We start from the raw sequence: 21,250 nt of genomic DNA, 5'->3' as shown, positions 1-21,250 counted from the left end.
TCCGGCACAGGCAGGGCCACCCAGAGCCCGTGTCCCCTCCCCGGCACCCCCCAGTGACTCTGTCCCCGCTGCCCCGTGGGGACACGGCGTGGGGACACGGCGTTGCCCAAACCGCAGCCCAGGACGTGCCAGCGTGGCTGTGACGGGCTGGCCCTGGCTTGCCCCACACCAGGGTCCCCATGCCGAGCCCAGGGACACGGGGACACAGCCCCGAGTGTCCCCAACCCCACTGAGCTGTTCTGGGGGCAGCCAGGATGAACTGAGCACAGCCCAGGGACATGGGGTGACAGCCCCGAGTGTCCCCAACCCCACTGAGCTGTTCTGGGGGCAGCCAGGACACACTGGGGACAGTCCAGGGACAGCCAGGATGCACCAGGGACAGCAAGGACACCCCGGGGACAGCCGGGATACACCGGGGACAAGTGGGATGTGCTAGAGAAATGGCCTCGGGGTGCAGGGACACATCGAGGACAGCTGGGACTCGCCAGGGACACGCAGGGACAGGCAGGGATGCGGTGGGGACACTGGATGGAGCAGTCAGGATGTGGTGGGGACAACAGAGACACATGCAGGGGACAGCTGGGGGGTATTGGGGACACTGGGGACAGGCGGGTAGGGTGAAAGACAGTGAGGGACACCCCAGGGACAGCCGGGGTGCAGTGGGGACACTGAGGACACCCCAGGGACAGTCAGGATGCAGTGGGGACACTGGGGACACCCCAGGGACAGTCAGGATGCAGTGGGGACACTGAGGACGCCTCAGGGACAGTCAGGATGCAATGGGGACACTGAGGATACCCCAGGGACAGTCCGGGTGCAGTGGGGACACTGAGGACACCCCAGGGACAGTCCGGGTGCAGTGGGGACACTGAGGACACCCCAGGGACAGTCCGGGTGCAGTGGGGACACTGAGGACACCCCAGGGACAGCCGGGGTGCAATGGGGACACTGGGGACACCCCAGGGACAGCTGGGGTGCAGTGGGGACACTGAGGACACCCCAGGGACAGCCGGGGTGCAGTGGGGACACCCCAGGGACAGCCGGGGTGCAATGGGGACACTGGGGACACCCCAGGGACAGCCGGGGTGCAATGGGGACACTGAGGACACCCCAGGGACAGCCGGGGTGCAGTGGGGACACTGAGGACGCCTCAGGGACAGCCGGGGTGCAATGGGGACACCCCAGGGACAGCCGGGGTGCAATGGGGACACTGAGGACACCCCAGGGACAGCCAGGATGCAATGGGGACACTGAGGACACCCCAGGGACAGTCAGGATGCAGTGGGGACACTGAGGACACCCCAGGGACAGCCGGGGTGCAATGGGGACACCCCAGGGACAGCCGGGGTGCAATGGGGACACTGGGGACACGCCAGGGACAGCCGGGGTGCAATGGGGACACTGGGGACACCCCAGGGATAGTCAGGATTCACTGGTGACCCTGGGGACAGCCGGAATGCTCTGGGGACACCCCAGGGACAGCCAGGACGCAGTGGGGACATCTCAGAGACAACCGGGATGCTCTGGGGACAGCGGGGACACCCCAGGATGCACCGGGGACAGCCGAGGGCACAACGGGGATGCACCGGGGACACGCGGAACACCACCGAGCGGGCCACCCCCGCCGTTCCCCCGGGCTCAACCCCCACCCTCCCGCGGCACGATCCGGTGCCCGGAGGCCACGGATGCCCCCCCGCCTCCGGTGCCCCCGAGGAGCGGCCCGACCCTCCCGGTCCCCCCGCCTGCCCCTCGCCGCGGAGCGACCGGACTCACCGGGGGCTACGGCGGGGCCAGGGCCGGGGCCGGGACGGCATGGCCGGGGCTGGGACCGGGACCGGGGCGGGACCGGCGGCGGCGGTGACGTCATGGCTCCACCGGGCCGGCCCCGCCCTGCGCCCCCGCCGCCGCCAATCCGCGCCCCGGGCACCCCCCCCGAATCCCCCCTTCCCGTGATCCCCGGAACCGCCCGAAACGGAGCCGGTACCCCCGCCCCTCCTTCCTCCCGGCGGGAATCGGTACCGAGCCCCCGATGGCGGCTGCCCCGGGATGGCACCGGCCCGCCCCGCACCCCACGGAGCCCCCCCCCCCCGAGCGTGTCCCCCCCGCCACGGCAGCCGAGCCGAAATCAAGGGTGACCCCAAAACCCCCCCACGGTGGGAGCAGTCGGGGTCTGGCAGCAGCAGGATCCCCCCCTCCCCGGGGACACCCAGCCCCCCAAGGCACCCCCCAACCCTGGGCTCATCCACACGACACAGGGACACTGAGCACCTAACTCCATCACTTTATTGTGGGGGGACACGCAGGATGGAACCTCTGTCCCCCCAAAACACCACAGGGCCACATCCTCCCCCCCAGGGCGTGGCAGAGACCCCCAGAATTCGGTGATTTCCCTCCCCAGCCTTCTGTGGCCACACGGAGGAGGGGAAGCTCTGGAGCCCCATCCCGGGGTTTCTGTGGCTGCAAGAATCAGCAGAGCTGGAGCTGCAGCTCATCCTGGCACTGGAGCAGCTCCTCCAGTCCCCCCAGGTCCCACGGCGAGGATCCCCCGGCTGTGGGGCCCCCGGTGCTGCCGGGCTCAGCCCACGGCCCCCGGCTCCAGGCTCCCGTTGGCCGCCGCTCCCCGGGCGGGGCTGGACGAGGCCGCTCCCTGCGGCTGCTGCTCCTCCCGGGGCTGGAACGGGAGGTGACTCTGTGGGGACAGCACAGGGACAAGGGGTGATGGGGTGTTGGCCGTGCTGGGACAGTCTGGGGCAGTGTCACTCCCACACGAATTGGTCACTCCACAGGGTGGGAGCGCCAACAGACCGGGAGATTTTTCCTCTGGGCTCCTGCTTGAAACCAACAGCTACAGCAAACTGGGGGTCTTCAGTCAGAGCCTGGGCTGTGGTCCCCCCCACCCCAAAACTTGGCTTTCACCCCAGGAATCATGACAGGACAGTGGGTGACATCACCTGTCCCTGTGGGGACACCCCAAAAAGCCCCAGGCTCCAGCCAGGATGACAGGAAGAAATTTCAGTTATCCCAGTGAAAATTAAGACTCCCAAGGAAGAAAGGAGAACCCCTGGGCTGGGAAACAATTTCCCTAAAAATGGGATTAAGAGGCTCCAACAGCAGGCCAGACATCACCAGCATCCCAGACATTCCCAGGACAAGGGTGGCACCTTGGGGGCTGCCACCACCACCCTGGCACCCCTGATGCCATCCTGACCTGGCACAGCCAGGCTCTGGAGCTGCTGTGTGGGAGAACTTCCCCTCCAGGCCTGGTGGAAGGAAGAAAAACCCATCCAAGGGGGGGGACCAGTCCCACCTGGCCATACCTGGGCAGGTCCCTCGGCTGGAGGGATGAGAGGAGTGGAGGAGCTGCCCCTGTCTGGCTCCTCCAGTGCCAGGATGTCGATGGGAGCCTCAGCCATGTCCCTCAGGGACGGATCAAGGGTCACAGAAGGGTCAAAGAGCAGAGGGGATGGGGGGCACTGCATCCCATCACCCACCACATCCAGGTCCTGGCAGGGAAAACAGCAGAGTGGATCATCAGGAGGGGGCTGAGGAGGCTCTGAAGCAGCAGGAAAGGCAGGAGAAAGGCAGGGAGGAGGAGGAGGAGGAGGAGTGGGAACCATGGCAGTGAGTCCCCCTGGCCAGGAGCACACCCCAGGAACCCCCTCCTCATCCTCCTCCTCCTCCTGGAATGCCATGATCCCGGCTGGCACTGCTGAGGACAAAGTGTGGGACACACCACCTGGAGCCCAGTGTGATATACTGTCCCCAAAGTGTCCCTCCAGAACCTGGAATGGCTTTGACAGGGTCCAATCACACCCTTCTGGGGACCCCCAGAGCAGTCCCCTATCTCCAGGATGTCACACACATTCCTGGAGACCCCCAGAGCAATCCAGGATGTCACACACACTCCTGGGGACCCCCAGTGCCATCCCCACTCTCCAGGACATCACACACATTCCAGAGGACTCCCAGAGCAGTCCCTACTCTCCAGGATGTCACACACACACTCCTGGGGACACCTGGACCATCCCCACCCTCTCCTAGGATGTCACACCTCCTCTGTTTGCTCTGACAGCACAGATGGGGATGGACAGGCTCTGAGCACTCCTCCATCTGCCCTCCCTGACAAGGGGAGAGGCTGGGATTCAGGAGAGGCTGGCATTCAGGAGAGGCTGGGATTCAGGAGAGGCTGGGATTCAGGAGACTGGGATTTGTTGTGGCTCCAAAGGGGGTTTGACACGAGGGTGACATTCCCGTGACTCACGAGTGGCACCTCCCCAGCCTGGCACGATGTGAGACACAACACAGATGCCCTCAGCAGCTTCCAGGAATCTGCAGCACTCCAGAGGGAGCTCAGAACCCTCTCAAAGGACAGGATGAGGGAAAACTATCCTGCTTTTCCTTTCTAACCCAAAAAACCACCTCCTGTTTGCACAGAAAGGGGCTGGGATCTGATCTGAGCCCTCCCCCAGCCTGGCCCTGATTGCCCTCCCAGCTCCTGCTGGTGGAATCCCTCCTCCATCACCAAACTCTAACAAAGATCCGAGGTTTGCCCTCAACAGCAGAGCTCAGTCTGGGCACCCCAACACTGAGGGGACACCTCGCCCACAGGAGCAGCTCCCATGGATCCTGCTGCTCTGCTTTTGCCTCAATGCATTCCTGAGGCTCTGAGCTGCACCATGCCACAATAATCTGGGGATTAAAATCTTCATGTTTTCCTCCTGACAGAGAAAATGGGGGTGGTGGGGAGGGAAAAAATCCTCTTTTTAAGAGGCCCCTGCTCTTAAAGAGCACAGCCATTCCAAAGGAGCAGCCACCAACCCTGGAACAGCTCCCAAACCTTCCACATTCCACTGGGGAATCCTTGATTCCATATTGGGGGTCATCCCTGAGCTGGGGGGGATCCCTGATCCCATACTGGGGGATTCCTGATCCCATACTGGGGGTGATCCCTGGAATGGCTCCCAAACCTTCCACATTCCTGCATTTTCAGACTCCCAGGATGCATTTAGAATGCAAAGATCATCCATGGACAGGGACAGGGACATGGACACCTTCCACTATCCTAGGTGGCTCCAAGCCCTGTCCAACCTGGTCTTGGACACTTGCAGTGATCCAGGGGCTTCTCTGGGCCCCCTCTGCCAGGGCCTCCTCATCCTCACAAGAATCCCTTCCCAATATCCCATCTAACCCTGCCTCTGGCACTGGAAACCATTCCCCCCTGTCCTGGCACCCCATCCTTTGTCCCAAATCCCTCTCCAGCTCTCTGCAGGCACTGGAAGAGGCTCTAAGGCGTCTCTGGATCCTTCTCCTCTCCAGGCTGGACATCCCCAGCTTGGCTCCAGAGCTCTTCCAGCTCTTGGCCTCACTCCAGCAGCTCCTCCTGAGCTGAGAAGCCCAGACCTGGTGGGCTCTCAGGTGGGAGCAGAGGGGCAGCTTTGCCACTTACATCGCTGAATTCCAAGGGCAAACTCTCCGTGGGCTGGAGCTCGGCCGCGCTCAGGTACAGATCCGTGGGGGCTGCCCCCAGCTCCTGGGGCACAGCCAGGACCTGCTCTGGGATGTACATCTGGGGGGGCAGCCGGAGGTGCAGGGGGCAGCAGGGCTCCTCTGACAGGCTCACGGGCACGGGTTTGTTGCAGGGAACTTCCTCAGAGCCTTGGCACGGCTTGAAAAGCGTCTGGTTCGTATCCTGGCAGATATCTGGGAAGAGGAGGTCAAGGAAAGCAGCAGAGGTACAGCCAGTGACTGCCATACTGGAGGGGATCCCTGAGCTGGGGGATCCCTGATCCCATACTGGGGGATCCCCTGATCTCATACTGGGGGATTCTTGATCCCATATTGGGGAATCCTTGATTCCATATTTCTGGGTGATCCCTGAGCTGGGGGATCCCTGATTCCATACTGGGGGATTCTTGATCCCATATTTGGGGTCATCCCTGAGCTGGGGGATCCCTGATCCCATATTGGGGAATCCTTGATTCCATATTTGGGGGTCATCTCTGAGCTGGGGGGATCCCTGATCCCATACTGGGGGATTCTTGATCCCATTCTGGGGGTGATCCCTGAGCTGGGGAATACTTGATTCCATATTGGGGAATGCTTGATTCCATATTTGGGGGTGATCCCTGAGCTGGGGAATCCCTGATCCCATACTGGGGGTCATCTCTGAGCTGGGGGATCCTTGATCCCATATTTGGGGGTCATTCCTGAGCTGAAGGATCCTTGATCCCATATTTGGGGGACATCCCTGAGCTGGGGGAATCCCTGATTCCATATTTGGGGTGATCCCTGAGCTGGGGGTTCCTTGATCCCATATTTGGGGGTGATCCCTGAGCTGGGGGATCCTTGATTCCATATTTGGGGTGATCCCTGAGCTGGGGGTTCCTTGATCCCATATTTGGGGGACATCCCTGAGCTGGGGGAATCCCTGATTCCATATTTGGGGTGATCCCTGAGCTGGGGGTTCCTTGATTCCATATTGGGGGGTCATCCCTGAGCTGGGGGATCCCTGATTCCATATTTAGGGGTCATTCCTGAGCTGGGGGTTCCTTGATCCCATATTTGGGGGTCATTCCTGAGCTGGGGGATCCTTGATCCCATATTTGGGGGTGATCCCTGAGCTGGGGGAACCCTGATCCCATACTGGGGGTCATTCCTGAGCTGGGGGATCCTTGATCCCATATTTGGGGGTCATCCCTGAGCTGGAGGATCCTTGATCCCATATTGGGGGATCCAGAGGGATCAATGCTGAGAAATGCTCCCAATTTCCCCACAAATGGAGTTAAACCCACCCCCATTTCTCCCGGATCAGGAATCCAGAGGCCAGAGCTGCACCCCAACTGCCCAGGGATGTGGGTGACATAATTTCCATGATGGAAAACTGGGACAACAGCCACAGCCCCCGCCGTGGGGGCTGGGAGATGTGGCTGGATCCCTGGAAACCACTCAGATTCTCAGCTGGATGTCACAAAGGCACAGGATTAACTTTTGTTTGCAGACATCCATGGAAAATGATCAGCTCCAGCCCCACAGGCAGGGAGATCCCAGCACACACAATGCCTTTTCCACAGCCAGGATTTTAGTTCTGGTATTTCTATCTTCCCACTGTATTTTCCTTCCCAGTGGAAAACCTGTTCCTGCCAGAGGTGTAAATGGGATTTCCTGCCTTTAATCCCAAACAGAAACTCTGCTTCAATTGCATCACACTTGCAGAGTGATCCAGAAGCAAAGGAGCTACAGATCAAAGCCCAGCCTGCTCTGAACCCATCACCTCCCAACCCTTTCCTCCTCCTCCCACATCCATCCTCTTCTTCCAAGCCCTATTCTGATCCCATCCTCATCTTCCAACTCCATCCTCTTCTGAATCCACTCCCCCTTTTCCTCCTCTTTCAATCTCTTTCTTTTCCTCCCACCCCTTCCTCTTTTTCAACCTCCATTCACTTCTTCCAACCTTTTCTTCCATCCCTTTCTCCTCTTCTGATCCCCATCCTTTTCTTCCAATCCTTTCCTCCTCTCCCTCCCACCCTTCTCCTCCTTCCATCCCCTTCCAACCAGGATCATCCCAACTGCAATTTCCTCACACACACCATTGTGGGAAGGGGGGAAAAAGACCCCAAATCCACATAAAACTGGGAAAAGACACCAAATTTAAGCCAGTTTCTCAAGCTGGCTAAGTTTGAGATTCACCCCTCCCTCCTCTCCTCCCTACCCCGAGGATTTCTCAGGAATTCACTTCCTGGCAGGCCATGGGGAGTCAGAATCTGGGCTGGCAGCAATGTCAGAGCCCAGCCCAAGAGAGAAGGACCTGGGACACCCAAGGGAAGATGTGGTGAGGGAACAGGGGGTGGGGGAAAGCAATTTTCATCTCCTGGAGCAACTCCCAGCTCCAGCATTGACTTTACTGGCAGCCAAAAACACGGATTGCCAAGAGGACAAAAATCCCAGGCTCCATCTGGAACCTCCCAGCCTTCCCCCATCCCTTTAGTGCCCTGTCACAAACAATCCAGCTCCTGGAAGCAAACAGAGCCCGAGAAGCTCCAGAAAAGCCACAGATGTTATCAGATGTTATCGGCTGCCCGAGGAAAAGCTTGTTTGTGTCACTGAGAGTCAGCTGAGAGCTCCCGCCAGACCCAGCTCTTCCCTCCCTCCCGGGAGCACCAGCTGCCAACAGCAGCTTCTCTGGCTGTTTTATGGGATTCCTCCTGGCTTTATTTTGAGGTCTGTGGTGGTTAGAGAGAAACAAAGGCAGCTTCCAGCTCCTGCTCCCTGCACAGGGCTGGGGGAGTAGTACTCCAGGGGAAAAAAAAAAAACCCAAGGGCTCTCAAAAATCCAGAATTTCCCAAGAAATTTGAGAGCTCCTCAAGACCCAAGAGCTCCCCAAAACTCACAAGCTCCTGCAGACTCAGGAGCTCCCACAAATCCAGCAATTCCCACAAACTCAGGAGTTCCCACAGAGCCAGGAACTCTGATAACCCCAGGAGCTCACACAAACCCAGCACCTCCCACAAATCTAAAATCTCCCACAGATCCAGAAGCTCCTCCTCACCCAGCCCTGGGAATCAGAGCCAGAATTTATCCTGACTCACCCCACTGCTCCTCCTGCAGCTCCAGCCCAACCCAAACCTGGACAAATCCACCCACTCCCACCAGAGTGGATGGAGCAGATGCAGCCAGAGCAATGCTGGGGTCACAGACCCCATATGGGGGTGACCCCATACTGGGGGATCCTTGATCCCATACTGGGGGTCATCCCTGAGCTGGGGGATACCTGATCCTGTATTTGGGGGTCATCCCTGAGCTGAGGGATCCTTGATCCCATACTGGGGGTTATCCCTGAGCTGGGGGATCCTGGATCCCATATTTGGGGGTGATCCCTGAACTGAGGCATCCCTGATCCCATACTGGGGGTTATCCCTGAGCTGGGGGATCCTGGATCCCATATTTGGGGGTGATCCCTGAGCTGGGGGATCCTTGATCCCATACTGGGTTTGGGGAATCCCTGATCCCGTATTTGGGGGTGATCCCTGAGCTGAGGGATCCTTGATCCCATATTGGGGGTCATCCTTGAGTTGGGGGATCCTTGATCCTGTATTTGGGGGTCATCCCTGAGCTGGGGGATCTTTGATCCCATACTGGGATTGGAGAATCCTTGATCCCATATTTGGGGGTGATCCCATACTGGGGGATCCTTGATCACATACTGGGGGTCATCTCTGAGCTGGGGGATCCTTGATCCCATACTGGGGGTCATCCCTGAGCTGGGGGATCCCTGATCCCATATTTGGGGGTCATCCCTGAGCTGAGGGATCCTTGATCCCATATTGGGGGCCATCCTTGAGTTGGGGGATCCTTGATCCTGTATTTGGGGGTCATCCCTGAGCTGGGGAATCCCTGATCCCATACTGGGGGTCATCTCTGAGCTGGGGGATCCTTGATCCCATATTTGGGGGTGATCCCTGAGCTAGGGGATCCTTGATCCCATATCTGGGGGTGATCCCTGAACTGGGGGATCCTTGATCCCATACTGGGGTTATCCCTGAGCTGGGGAATCCTTGATCCCGTATTTGGGGGTGATCCCTGAGCTGGGGGATCCTTGATCCCATACTGGGGCCATCCCTGAGCTGGGGGATCCTTGATCCTGTATTTGGGGTCATCCTTGAGTTGGGGGATCCTTGATCCCATACTGGGGGTCATCCCTGAGCTGGGGGATCCCAGTGGAACTTTCAGAGCCAGCTCTCCAGTAGCTGAGGCCGATTTGGGAAGTGGAACAGTTCAAGGCTGATCTCACACACATGAGAACCTTTTGAAAGGTCACAGAGACTGAGCTGGGCCACAGCAGCTCCAAACAGGCTCAAATTACCCCTCAACATCCTCCCAAAAATGCCCAAGGCCACGCTCTGGTGTGTGTGTCCTCAGGTGGGGGTGTAGGCTCTGCTCCCAAGGAACACGGGGCAGGACAAGAGGGAAGAGCCTCAAGCTTTGCCAGGGGAGGTTTGGGAATTTCTGAATTCATCAGGAGGGATTTCTGAATTCATCAGGAGGGATTTCTGAATTCATCAGGAGGAATTTCTTCCATGGAAAGGATGGTCAGACACTGCTCAAGGAGGTGGTGGAATGCCCATCCCTGGAGGGGATCCATGCACATCCCTCCAGCTCAGGCCTGCCTGGATTCTCTGTTTCCAGGTGAAATGCCCAGCGTGTTTGGATGCTCTGGACCCAGGAGGCCACGACAGGAGCACCCCTGGGAGCAGCCCAGCCCTGCCCTTTGTTGCTCCCACACGAATTGGCTGTTCCACGGGACGGGAGCACCAACAGACAGGGAGACATTTCCTCTGGGCTCCTGCTTGAAACCAACGGCTACAGCAAACCGAGGGCCTTGATTCAGGGCCAGGGAGGGAGGGAGGAAGGAGGCACAGCCAGGGGCAAACAGCCAGGGAGAGGGGGGGATCAAAGGATACGTGTGAGGCAGTGCCGGGTCAGCGGCAGGGACGGGTTGGAGCATCGGACATCATCAACGAAGGCCAAGCAGCGCTGGCTGGAGCGGGTGGTGTGAGCCTGAAATGATGGAATGGTTTGGGTTGGGAGAGATCCTAAAGCTCCTTTCCCCATAGCCAAGGACACTTTCCACTGTCCCATGCTGCTCTGACTTGGCCTTGGGCACTTCCAGGGATGGGGCAGCCAGAGCTGCTCTGGGAAATCCATTCCAGGGCCTCCCCACCCTCACAGGGAGGAATTTGTTCCCAATATCCCATCTAAACCTCTCATCTCTTACTTTAAAACAATTTCATCTTGTCCTGTCACTGTCTATTTAAAACTCTCCCTTTTTTATTAAGCCTCTTTTAGGCACTGGAATGGACTCAGACCCAGGAGCTCCCACAGACCCAAGAGCTCTCAAAAACCTGAGAGCCTTGACAAACCCATGAGCTCCTACCGACCCAAGAGCTCCCAAAAATCCTCAAGCCTCCAAATACCCCGAGCCCTCTTTTCTCCAGGATGAGCCCCCCCCAGCTCCCTCATCTCCTCAGGATGAGGAGATATTTTTTCCAGACCTTTCTTGTGCTCCAGTCCCCTTTCCCAGCTCCATTCTCTTCTCTGGACTTGACCCTCAATGTCTTTGTTGCTGCGAGGAGCCCAAAACTGACCCCAGCATTCACGGTGTAGACACCAAGAGCTCCCACAGACCTGACAGCTCTTGCAGACACAGGAGCTGCCACAGATCCAGAAGATCCCTCAGCAAACCTCAGGAGCTTCTCCAAACCCAGGAGGGTGGCAGCTAGGGCTGCCCTTGCAGGAAGGACAGGAGCTACCACAGATCCAGAAGCTCCCACAAACCCAAGAGCTCCCACAACAACCCCAGGAGCTTCTCCAAACCCAAGAGCTCCCACAACAACCCCAGGAGCTTCTCCAAACCCAAGAGCTCCTACAACAACCCCAGGAGCTTCTCCAAACCCAAGAGCTCCTACAACAACCCCAGGAGCTTCTCCAAACCCAAGAGCTCCTACAACAACCCCAGGAGTTTCTCCAAACCCAAGAGCTCCTACAACAACCCCAGGAGTTTCTCCAAACCCAAGAGCTCCCACAACAACCCCAGGAGCTTCTCCAAACCCAAGAGCTCCCACAACAACCCCAGGAGCTTCTCCCAACCCAGCAGGGCAGCAGCCTTGCAGGAAGGGTGTTACATGGGGCAATCTGCCAGGGTCTGGGGTCACTCCCAGAAAGACAGGAGAGGAGAGACCCCTCCAGGATGTCCCCACGGACCTGCTGGGCCGCGCCGTCGGTGGCCAGGACCCTGCGCTCGCGGAGCTGCCGGTGCAGCAGAGCCTCCACCCCGTAGCGCTGCCGGTAGCGCCGGAGGCACTTGAGCCTCTTCAGGTTCTCCCTCTCCTTGGCCATCAGCCCCTCTGGTCCTGTCAGGAGGCTGCTCCCTGCAGGAATAAAGGAAGAATCAGGGATCTGCCTGGTTTCTTTGGCTTTGAGGGCTGCAGCAGCAGCAGCGCGGCTTTGGGTGACGCCTGGCGGTGCAGGTTCCATCCCAAAATTTATCCTGACCTCTCCTCAAACACCAGGAACTCTTGGGCCCACAGAGTATTTTTAAAACCACCTTTAAAAATAATTCAGCCACTCCTGTGCATTGTGATTTCAGCAGCAGAATAGAAACTTGTCAAATTCCAGGTCACTCCTGCGTCCTGAGTTCTGGAAGATTCCCGCCAGCATTCCTGGTGTAATTACAGGGCAACGCTCAGGATCTGTTCTTCTCTGCCTCGTTTGCTAAAAAGAGTTCTGCAAAATTGGTATGTACCAAACTCCTGGTTATTTTTACTCGAGCCTGAGCTGAATTATGGCGTTTTCCAGGATGAGCTATTAAAGGATGATGCTGGAAAAAAGAGTCCTTTGCTCTGCAATACTTGGGATCAGTTACACAACTCGGTTTTGCCTCTGTTGAACTGGGAATTCCTGCTTTCAAAAGCATACTCTGCACAGAGAGAATGCCAGCAGAGGCAGAGGGAAAGCTGCTAAGGAGGAATATGCCAGTACAGCAGCACTGGTGTTACTGGAACCAGCTCCTGTCCACACACCAAGGGCCTTATAGATGAATATTTTTTGTTCGTAAAAGGCAAAAACAGGAAATCCCAGTACAAAATAAGCACTTTTGTCTCAGAATTAACATTATAGCTCATTTCCTGCCAATGCTGTAAGCTCTGAAGAGCAAAGAAACGCACAAGCTTTGGAACCGCAGTGATAGGGATCTCTGGGCACAGGACCAGCACAGAATCATGGAATCACTCAGGCTGGAAGAGCTCTCCAGGATCAGAGTCCAACCTGTGACTGATCCCCACCCTGCCAACCAGACCAGAGCACTGAGTGCAATGTCCAGTTGTTCACTGAACACCTCCCTGGGCAGTTCCAATGCCTGACCACCTTTTCCATACAGAAATCCTCTCGATGCCCACCCCAAACCTCCCCTGGCACAGTTTGAGGCCATTTCCTCTCGTCTCAATGCTCCATGGGAGCAGATCCTGACCCCCACCTGGCTGCACTCTCCTGTCAGGGAGTTACAGAGGGAGATGGTCCCACCTGAGCTCCCTTTTCTCCAGGATCAGCCCCCTCCCCAGCTCCCACAGCTCTCCAGACCTTTCCCCTTATGCTCCAGCCACTTTGCAATCTCCTCAATGAAACACTGAGTGTGGAACCCTCCCCTTACCCTGCTCTGAAATCAGCCTCTAGAAAGGCCCAAACCCTCCTTTTTTAGCAGATTTCTGTGCCCACCCTCAGGCAGGAGGTCTGGGCTCACCGATGGCCTCGTGCTCTCCCTTCCTGCTGTGCAGGAACCGGCGTTTCTTCTCCTTCAGGAGGTGCTGGAGCCGCTTGAACTGGTCGATGTAGAGGGACTGGAGGCGGATCAGCTTCTCCCTCATGATCAGAGCCACCTCCTCAGCTGTGTACACCCCAGCATGCCTGGAAAACCCAGGAAAACAGGGCCTGTTTGGGGGGTCCCTGGAGACTGATCCCCCCAAAGGGTGTGGGGGCCTCTTGGGGTTGATTCCTGAAGGGTGTGGGGCTGCTGAAGAGTCTGGGGGTCCCTCAGGGCTGATCCCTGAAGGGTCTGGGGATCCTGTGAGTTTTTTCTGCTGAAGAGTCTGGGGGGTCCCTCAGAAATGAACCCCCAAAGGGTGTGGGAGCCCCTTGAGGTTGATACCTGAAGGGTCTGGGGATCCCAGATCCTCATGGGTTTTTTCCCCATGGCATTCCATGAGTTTTTTCTGCTGAAGAGTCTGGGGGTCCCCCAGGGATGAGCCCCCAAAGGGTGTGAGGGTCCCTCAGGGTTGATCCCTGAAGGGTGTGGGGATCCTGTGGTTTTTTCCCCAAAGAGTCCGGGCTCCAGGCTGAGCCCCTCCCCAAAATATAAATTCAACTGCTCCCCCAACCTACTTGAGGGGATCCTCCTGGTCACTGTCAATGCTGTCAGCTTCGCTGTCAGGGTCCCCACGCCACGTCTGCTCCACAGTGACAGGGTCCTGCTCACAGTCACTCCAGCTGTCCTCATCTGCAAGACACAGCAGCAGAGTCACAGGACCCTGTCCCACATCCCAGGATAGCCAGGGACACCCTGGAGCTCGGCCCCATGGAGCTGAGCAGGCTCTGCCTTGTGCCAAGAGGGAATTCTCCACCCCAAAACTGTGAGTGAGGGACATGGAGCAGGAAATGACAGGAAACCTCCCCGTTTGGAACAACCAGAACACGCTGGGAATGATGCTTCAGCCCTCCCAGGAACCAGGGAATTCCAGAACACCCTGGGAATGATGCTTCAGCCCTCCCAGGAACCAGGGAATTCCAGAACACACTGGGAATGATGCTTCAGCCCTCCCAGGAACCAGGGAATTCCAGAACACACTGGGAATGATGCTTCAGCCCTCCCAGGAACCAGGGAATTCCAGTGGTATTATTTCCATGCTAAACCTGCAGGATCTCGGTCTGGCAGCATGGGACACACCAGGCTTTACAAAACCTCAGCTTTTACTCCCAGACCATGGAGTCTTTTTCCCACTGGACTGAAGAAGGGATATTGCTGGCTTTCCCCCACAGGAACAGAGCAGCCTGGCACTGCCTTAGGACTTGCTGCCTAGAACAGAGGCTAGACAATGTTAGGAGAATAAAGTGGGTATTTATTAAAGGCCTTCAAGAGACTCATCTTGGGCAGGGAAAAGCCTCACAGAGGCTACACCCAAGATGGATGATGGCCATGAGTTTTTCAGACAGATCTAAGTTTGGTCCATTTATTTATCAGGGGCTAATTCTACAATTACCTTCAGGTAATGAAATCATTCACTACCTTTATTACCTTCAGGTAACAAAGCCATACTCCCCCAGTTTGCAACCCCTCAATTCACTTTTTTTTTATACTTTTCAGGGTCTGAGCTGTAGGGTGTCCTAGGATTTCAGGCCCACAGTGTGGCTGCTGAAAGTCTGGTCAGAGAAAGAGCCAAATAAACTTTCCCAGGCATTGCCCTAGGAAATTTTGGGAAAGCTCAGAGAAAGAATTAGAACAATCTTTACAGCTGGTGTTTTGAACATGTTGCTTACTTGTAAGAGGTGCAAGAAGGGTGATGTGTCTAATTAGCCAGTGGTGTGAGGGAAATTGATTGAGGACCAATTGAGTTCAGCTGTATTGTAGCTGTCCATAAAAGTGTGTGGCTTTCAATAAACTTGGCCTTTTCCACCATGAAGAAAATGGAGCCCTGCATGATTTATTCCAATACCAGAGGAATTGTTCTGTCTGACCAAAAAGTGAAGACAGTAGCTAACACTTTATATGGAGTTTAGAGTTATACACTAATGCGGTAGAGGATTTTGTGGAAACCCAGGGCACTGGGAATATTTCTCTGTTGGCCCTGGGGTGTCCTGACTGTGACCCTCGTTCATGGAGAAATGACTTCAAGCTTGACTAAAATCCACAAAAGTGTGAAATAGATTATAGAGAGCAGTGTAGGTCACTTGGTGAGAAATTGAGGTTTTGGGATTTTTAGTGTGCAAGATGGAGGGCACAGGGTGTCATCCTGGGCTGCTTCTTGGGTTTGGGTGGCATTTTGTAACTGGGCAGAAAAGTCTGCCCTGGGGGCTCTTTGGGATCAGTTATTGGGTTAAAAGGGAAAATAATCTAGGTGTCAGTTCTTAATTGGATATTTTAGTCTTAAAAGACCTTGTAACAAGAGATTGTTGGCCATTTTGTGCCTTGTTGCAGAACTCACAGTAGTGAGACTGCTTTACTGGTAAGAAATAATAAACCCTTGAGTCCAAACACGAATTACTGTCTCAAGTGCCTTCAATGCAGACCCAGAAAAACCAACGAGTGGTACCCCCACAGGATTTGAAAAAACACCAGAGCTTAAAACCTCGAGGCAAGGGGTTCAGTGCTCACCCAGGATGCGGCTGGCCTCGCTGCGGCTGCTCTCGGCGCTCTGGCTGCCCAGCTCTGCCCGGGCATAGGAGCTCAGCTGGCACAGGAGGGTCTCACCCACGGGCCCAGGGTTGGATTTCTTCACCTGAGCCTGCAGCGCCAGCGCGTTGCGCCGGGCATGCTCCGCGCAGAACGAGGTGCTGTGGGACAAACAGGGCTCAGCATCGCGGGGTAACTTGGGGAGGAAGAAGCTCAAAGCTGATCCGAGCCCCCCCTCTGCCCCAGCCTGACCCTGACTGCTCTCCCAGCTCCCCCTCCTCCATCACCAAACACTACAGCTGTGCTGAGGAGGAATGATGGGGAAAGATGGAGGAGGAATGATGAGGAGGACTCCATCGATATCAGAGGGCTAATTAATTACTTTATTATACTATACTATAATATTACAGCATATACTATACTATCATATTCTATACTATATGCTATATATACACTATAAAATATATACACATATGCTAGAATATTCTATATTATATACTATGTATACACGATATGTATAATGCATATATGCACACATACTATTATATTCTATACTATATATTTCATATACTATATAAAGTACTATATATACACTATACATACTAAAAGTATACTATATATGTGGTATATCTAGGGTTATACTATATATTTGATATACTATATATAGTATACTATAATATTCTATACTATATTACATTACATGTAAATGAAGGAGGAATGATGAGGACTCAATCGATATCAGAAGGCTAATTAATTACTTTATTATACTATACTATAATATTATAGTATATACTATATTATACTATAATATTCTATACTATATGCTATATATACTACATACACATATGCAATAATATTCTATATTATATACTATATATAATGTATATCTGTACATATACTATAATATTCTATACTAGATATATTCTATATATCATATATACTGTATACACACTATATATTATACTATAATTATACTATATATATGGTGTATATAGGGTTCTACTATGTATAGAATATACTATATGTAGTATATACTATATAGAATATACTATAATATTCTATATTATATTACATCTAAACAAAGGAGGAATGATGAGGACTCCATCAATATCAGAAAGCTGATTAATTACTTTATTATACTATAATATTATAGTATATACTATATTATACTATACTATATATGTGTATATATATACTATAATATTCTCTATACACATATACTATATTATTCTATACTAGATATATTCTATATACTAAGTACAGTACTATATATACACACTATATATTATACTATAATTATACTATATATGTATTATATAGAGGGTTATACTATATATAATATACTATATATACAGTATGCTATATATAGTACAGACTACATACTATATATACACCACTATTTATTATACTATAATTGTACTATATGTATTATATAGAGGGTTATACTATATATAATATACTATATATACAGTATGCTATATATAGTACATACTATACTATAATTATACTATTTATTCTATATACATAGGGTTATACTACATATAGGATATTATAGATATATAGTGTATACTATATATAGTATACTATAATATTCTATACTATATTACATCTAAACTGAATCTGCCAAGCACTCAACCCTGCACACAACATTCCGTAACTCGTGACTGTCACAACACACCCCCACAGACCTGGCCCTGACAGGCCAAGGAAACAAAACTCTATCATTTGGGTAAACAATCTCCATGCTGCACTCTACTTTTGCTCAAACACAGGCACAGCAAATGGTAAGAACTGTGTTTTTCTTTCTCTGAGGTTCAGAGAATGTGAATCCCAGGAATATTCTTGGGAAGGATTGTGCCTGGCTTTTCTCTGTGAAGAGAAACGTGGCTCCACAACACCAAAGCCCAGCCAAGGTTTGCCCCCAACAGCAGAGCTCAGCACCCTCAGTCTGGGCACCCCAACACTGAGGGGACACCTCGCTCACAGGAGCAGCTCCCATGGATCCTGCTGCTCTGCTTTTCCCTCAATGCATTCCTGAGGCTCTGAGCTGCACCATGCCACAATAATCTGGGGATTAAAATCTTCATGTTTTCCTCATGCCAGAGAAAATGAGGGTGGGGGGGGAAATCCTCTTTTTAAGAGGCCTCTGAAGGCATTTAAATGAGCACAGCCATTCCAAAGGAGCAGCCATCAAGCCTAGAATAGCTCCCAAACTATTGGAATAACCAATCCTTCCACATTCCTGCATTTTCACAGAATCAAAGGATGCTCTGGATTGGGAAGGAATGTAAAGATCATCCAGCTTCACCCCTGCCATGAGCAGGGACACCTCCCATTATCCCAGGTGGCTCCAAGCCCTGTCCAACCTGGCCCTGGACATTTCCAGAGATCCAGGAGCAGCCACAGCTTCTCTGGGAAATCCACTTTAGGGCCTCCCCAGCCTCACCGGGAGAAATTTGTTCCAAATATCCCACCTAATCCTGCCCTCTGGCAGTGGGAAGCCATTCCCTCTTGTCCTGGCACTCCACCCCTTGTAAATAGTCTCTCCATCTTTACTGCAGCTCCTTCAGGCACTTTAAGGCCACAATTACATCACCTCTGAGCTTCTCCAGAACAATCCCAATTCTCTCAGCCTTTCCTCTTAAGAGATCTGCTCCATCCCTCTGCTCATCTCTGGACTCACTCCAACTGCTACATGTTTTTCTTGAGCTGGGGCAGCTCTGGATGCAGGGTTTCACCTGAGCAGGGCACAAGAGCAGGGAACAAGCCCTGGCACCTGGAATATCTCACAGGGAGCAGCCTGGTCCAGCCTGGGAATGCTGAGAGCCCACCCATCACTGTGGGAACATCACCCCTGGCACCAGCAGCAGGGAGTAAAAAGAGCTTTTGGTTAAAGCCACTGAGGTGGGTGAGATTTTGAGCTCTTCTGCTTCCAAATGTTCTCACTGGACTCTGCCTTCCCCACATTTTATGGCACAAGGACCAGGATAGAGACGAACCCTGTCCACATTCCAGTAAGTGCTCCTGTCAGGAATCTGTGCTCTATCATCCATAACTGTTCCACCCCCTGAGCATTTTAAAGGCCTAAGGGAAGCAGCAGCACAATCAGGCCAATGCTCCAGAGGGATCTGAGTGGCTGCTCTGGGGATTATCCCCTGGCACAGGATGTGCTGGGATGAGGGAGGGACTGCACACACAGATCCAGTGCAGGGCCTGGAGCACTGCAGCCACCTTCTGCTGGGTCAAGGCACAGCCCACAGTCCCCAAATAACTCCATGGAGTCTTTCTCCAGCTTAAAAACATTTTGGAAAAAGGGAGATGCTTCTCAGAGGTAACCCAAATGCAGCAGGAGAAAGAGAAGAAGCATAGAATATCCTGAAGGATCCACAAGGATCATCAAGTCCAATTCCTGGCCTTAAATAGGACATCCCAAAATCCCACCATGCTCCTGGGTGCATTATCCAAACACTCCTTGGGCTTTGGCAGGGCTGTGAATGTCACCACTGCCCTGAGGAGCTACTCAAGTGCTCAACTGGGGGAAGAATCTTTTCCCAAAATCCAGTCTAAACCTCCCCTGACGCAGCTCCAGCCATTCCTTCAAAAGGGAAGACAAAGAGAAAAACCTCCCCCTGCCTGTTTTAATTCCAGAGAGTTTGGAACTGGAAAACCAGGAGGAAGAGCCACTCACCCATCCTTCTTCTCAGGTTTGGGAGCAGCATTGGGACAACGCTTCCCATTCTTTGTGGACACGTAGCTGCACTGTTTGAAGGGAGCATTCCTGTCCTCGAGGATGTGCTTGATGCAGAATTCCTGCCCTTCCAGGCGGGGCTGGGAGCAGGGCCGGGGGGTGAAGGAGCAGGCCAGGGGCTCCTGAGGCCGTGGCACCGGGGTCAGGCGGCCCCGGCTGGTCGGCAACACGTGAATGCGGATCCTGTTCATGCCGACACTGCAGGGGGATGCAGAGCAAGGAAGGGAGTGGAATAAAACGCTGATACAATGAAAAGTAGCAGCGGGAAAGAATTTGAATCGAAGTCTGACCCCTTCAGCAGAAGATGAGGCTGCGCCTATGGAGGTAACTCCCAATAATGCTCGAGGGAGCTTTTAGCCCTGCAGGAATCTGGGGGGATCCTCTTCTCCCAGTGCACCCCCAGAGCATCTCCTCGGTGCTCCCAGTGCCCATCGCTACCTCTATCCCGATGTGTCCCGGTGACTCGTCCTGCCCCGCTGCCTGTGTCCGTGCACGCCTCCTTACCGGGGCATCCCCGCTGCCCACCCAGCCTCAGCCACACTCTATCCCGGTCTTTTCTGGTGCTCATTCCGGTCTATTTCCACCTCTGTACCGGGGTCCCCCAGTGTACATCCCGGTCCATTCCCGAGTTTAACCCGGTGCCCATCCTGATTTATCCCGGTCTCTATCCCGGTCCATCCCAGCCTCTCTCCCGGTGCCCGTCCTGATCGACCCCGGTCCATCCCAGCCTCTCTCCCGGTGCCCATTCTGATCTATCCCGGTCCATCCCAGCCTCTCTGCCGGTGCCCATCCTGATCTATCCCGGTCCATCCCAGCCTCTCTCCCGGTGCCCATCCTGATCGACCCCGGTCCATCCCAGCCTCTCTCCCGGTGCCCATTCTGATCTATCCCGGTCCATCCCAGCCTCTCTCCCGGTGCCCGTCCCGCTCCGTCCCGGCGCTCTCCCGCCCGCGCACGTGCTCTGCCGCCGCGCTCCCGCGCATGCGCGCTCCCGCCGCCCAGGCGCCGCCATTTTGTCCGCAGGCGGCGGGCGTGAGGGGCACCACTGAGGGGCGCCCAGGAAGCGCTACCGGAGCAGAGAGCGAGAGGAAACCCGCCCTCGGAACGGTGCAGGACAGAGCAGCCCTGGAAAAGAACTCAGGGGCCGCGCTGAGGGGCACACCGGGCCCCATTGTGAGCAGGAGGCGCCGCCGCCATCTTACCTCTCTGCCGCCGCGGCCTCCGCGCTACCGCGCCGTGCGCCCGCCCCGCCTCCTCACTGGCCCGCCCACCCGCCAATCAGCGGCGAGCACGGGGGCGTTCTCTCGCGTGATTGGCTCCGCTCGCAGTCACTCACGCAGAGTTACCACGCCTTCCTAGAGTCACGTGGGGGCGGCGCGGCGGGAACGCGACACGTGGGTGCGGCGGGAGCGGGGCGGGGGTCCCGGGACGGGACCGGGGCGGATCCCGGGACAGGACACCGGGGGGGAGGAGGTCCCGGGACAGGACCGGGGCGGTGGTCCCGAGACAGGACACTGGGACGGATCCCGGGCCAGTTCCCGGGGGGAAGGGGGGTCCCGGGACAGGA

At 54.8% G+C, this 21,250-nt stretch overlaps 1 protein-coding gene across 2 annotated transcripts; it reads right to left on the bottom strand.

Annotated features, from left to right (window-relative positions):
- Positions 1 to 2,273: 2,273 nt before the first annotated feature.
- KANSL2 (KAT8 regulatory NSL complex subunit 2) lies at positions 2,274 to 20,928 on the bottom strand. Of its 2 annotated transcripts, none has more exons than XM_084223657.1 (10): positions 20,886 to 20,928; positions 19,624 to 19,881; positions 15,918 to 16,096; positions 13,931 to 14,045; positions 13,293 to 13,456; positions 11,759 to 11,925; positions 10,459 to 10,555; positions 5,447 to 5,700; positions 3,318 to 3,503; positions 2,274 to 2,689 (listed from the first exon to the last, which is right to left on the bottom strand). In XM_084223657.1, the coding sequence occupies exons 2-10, from the start codon at positions 19,872 to 19,874 to the stop codon at positions 2,576 to 2,578; spliced, it is 1,527 nt and encodes a 508-aa protein (XP_084079783.1). In that variant the 5' UTR covers positions 19,875 to 19,881; positions 20,886 to 20,928; the 3' UTR covers positions 2,274 to 2,575. The 2 variants fall into 2 exon arrangements, with proteins under 2 accessions (XP_084079783.1, XP_084079784.1); XM_084223658.1 differs by lacking the exon at positions 20,886 to 20,928 and adding an exon at positions 19,974 to 20,551.
- Between the last annotated feature and the right edge of the window lie 322 nt (positions 20,929 to 21,250).

The sequence above is a fragment of the Fringilla coelebs genome (assembly GCF_963513975.1).
Source record: "Fringilla coelebs genome assembly, chromosome: 30".
Taxonomy (NCBI): Eukaryota; Metazoa; Chordata; class Aves; order Passeriformes; family Fringillidae; genus Fringilla; species Fringilla coelebs.
The sequence above is the reverse complement of the archived record's forward strand: the minus strand, read 5'-3'. Positions and strand labels throughout refer to the sequence as shown.

What these genes read in the sequence shown, in the direction of transcription:
- KANSL2 (XM_084223657.1), bottom strand. Translation starts at nt 19,874, where the DNA reads ATGAACAGGATCCGCATTCACGTGTTGCCGACCAGCCGGGGCCGCCTG. An exon ending in CGAGGCCAGCCGCATCCTGG is followed by an intron (nt 14,046 to 15,917) that starts GTGAGCACTGAA and finishes TGTGTCTTGCAG; the next exon opens with ATGAGGACAGCTGGAGTGAC. An exon ending in GACCCGGCACTGCCTCACAC is followed by an intron (nt 5,701 to 10,458) that starts GTATCCTTTGAT and finishes TCCTCTTCCCAG; the next exon opens with ATATCTGCCAGGATACGAAC.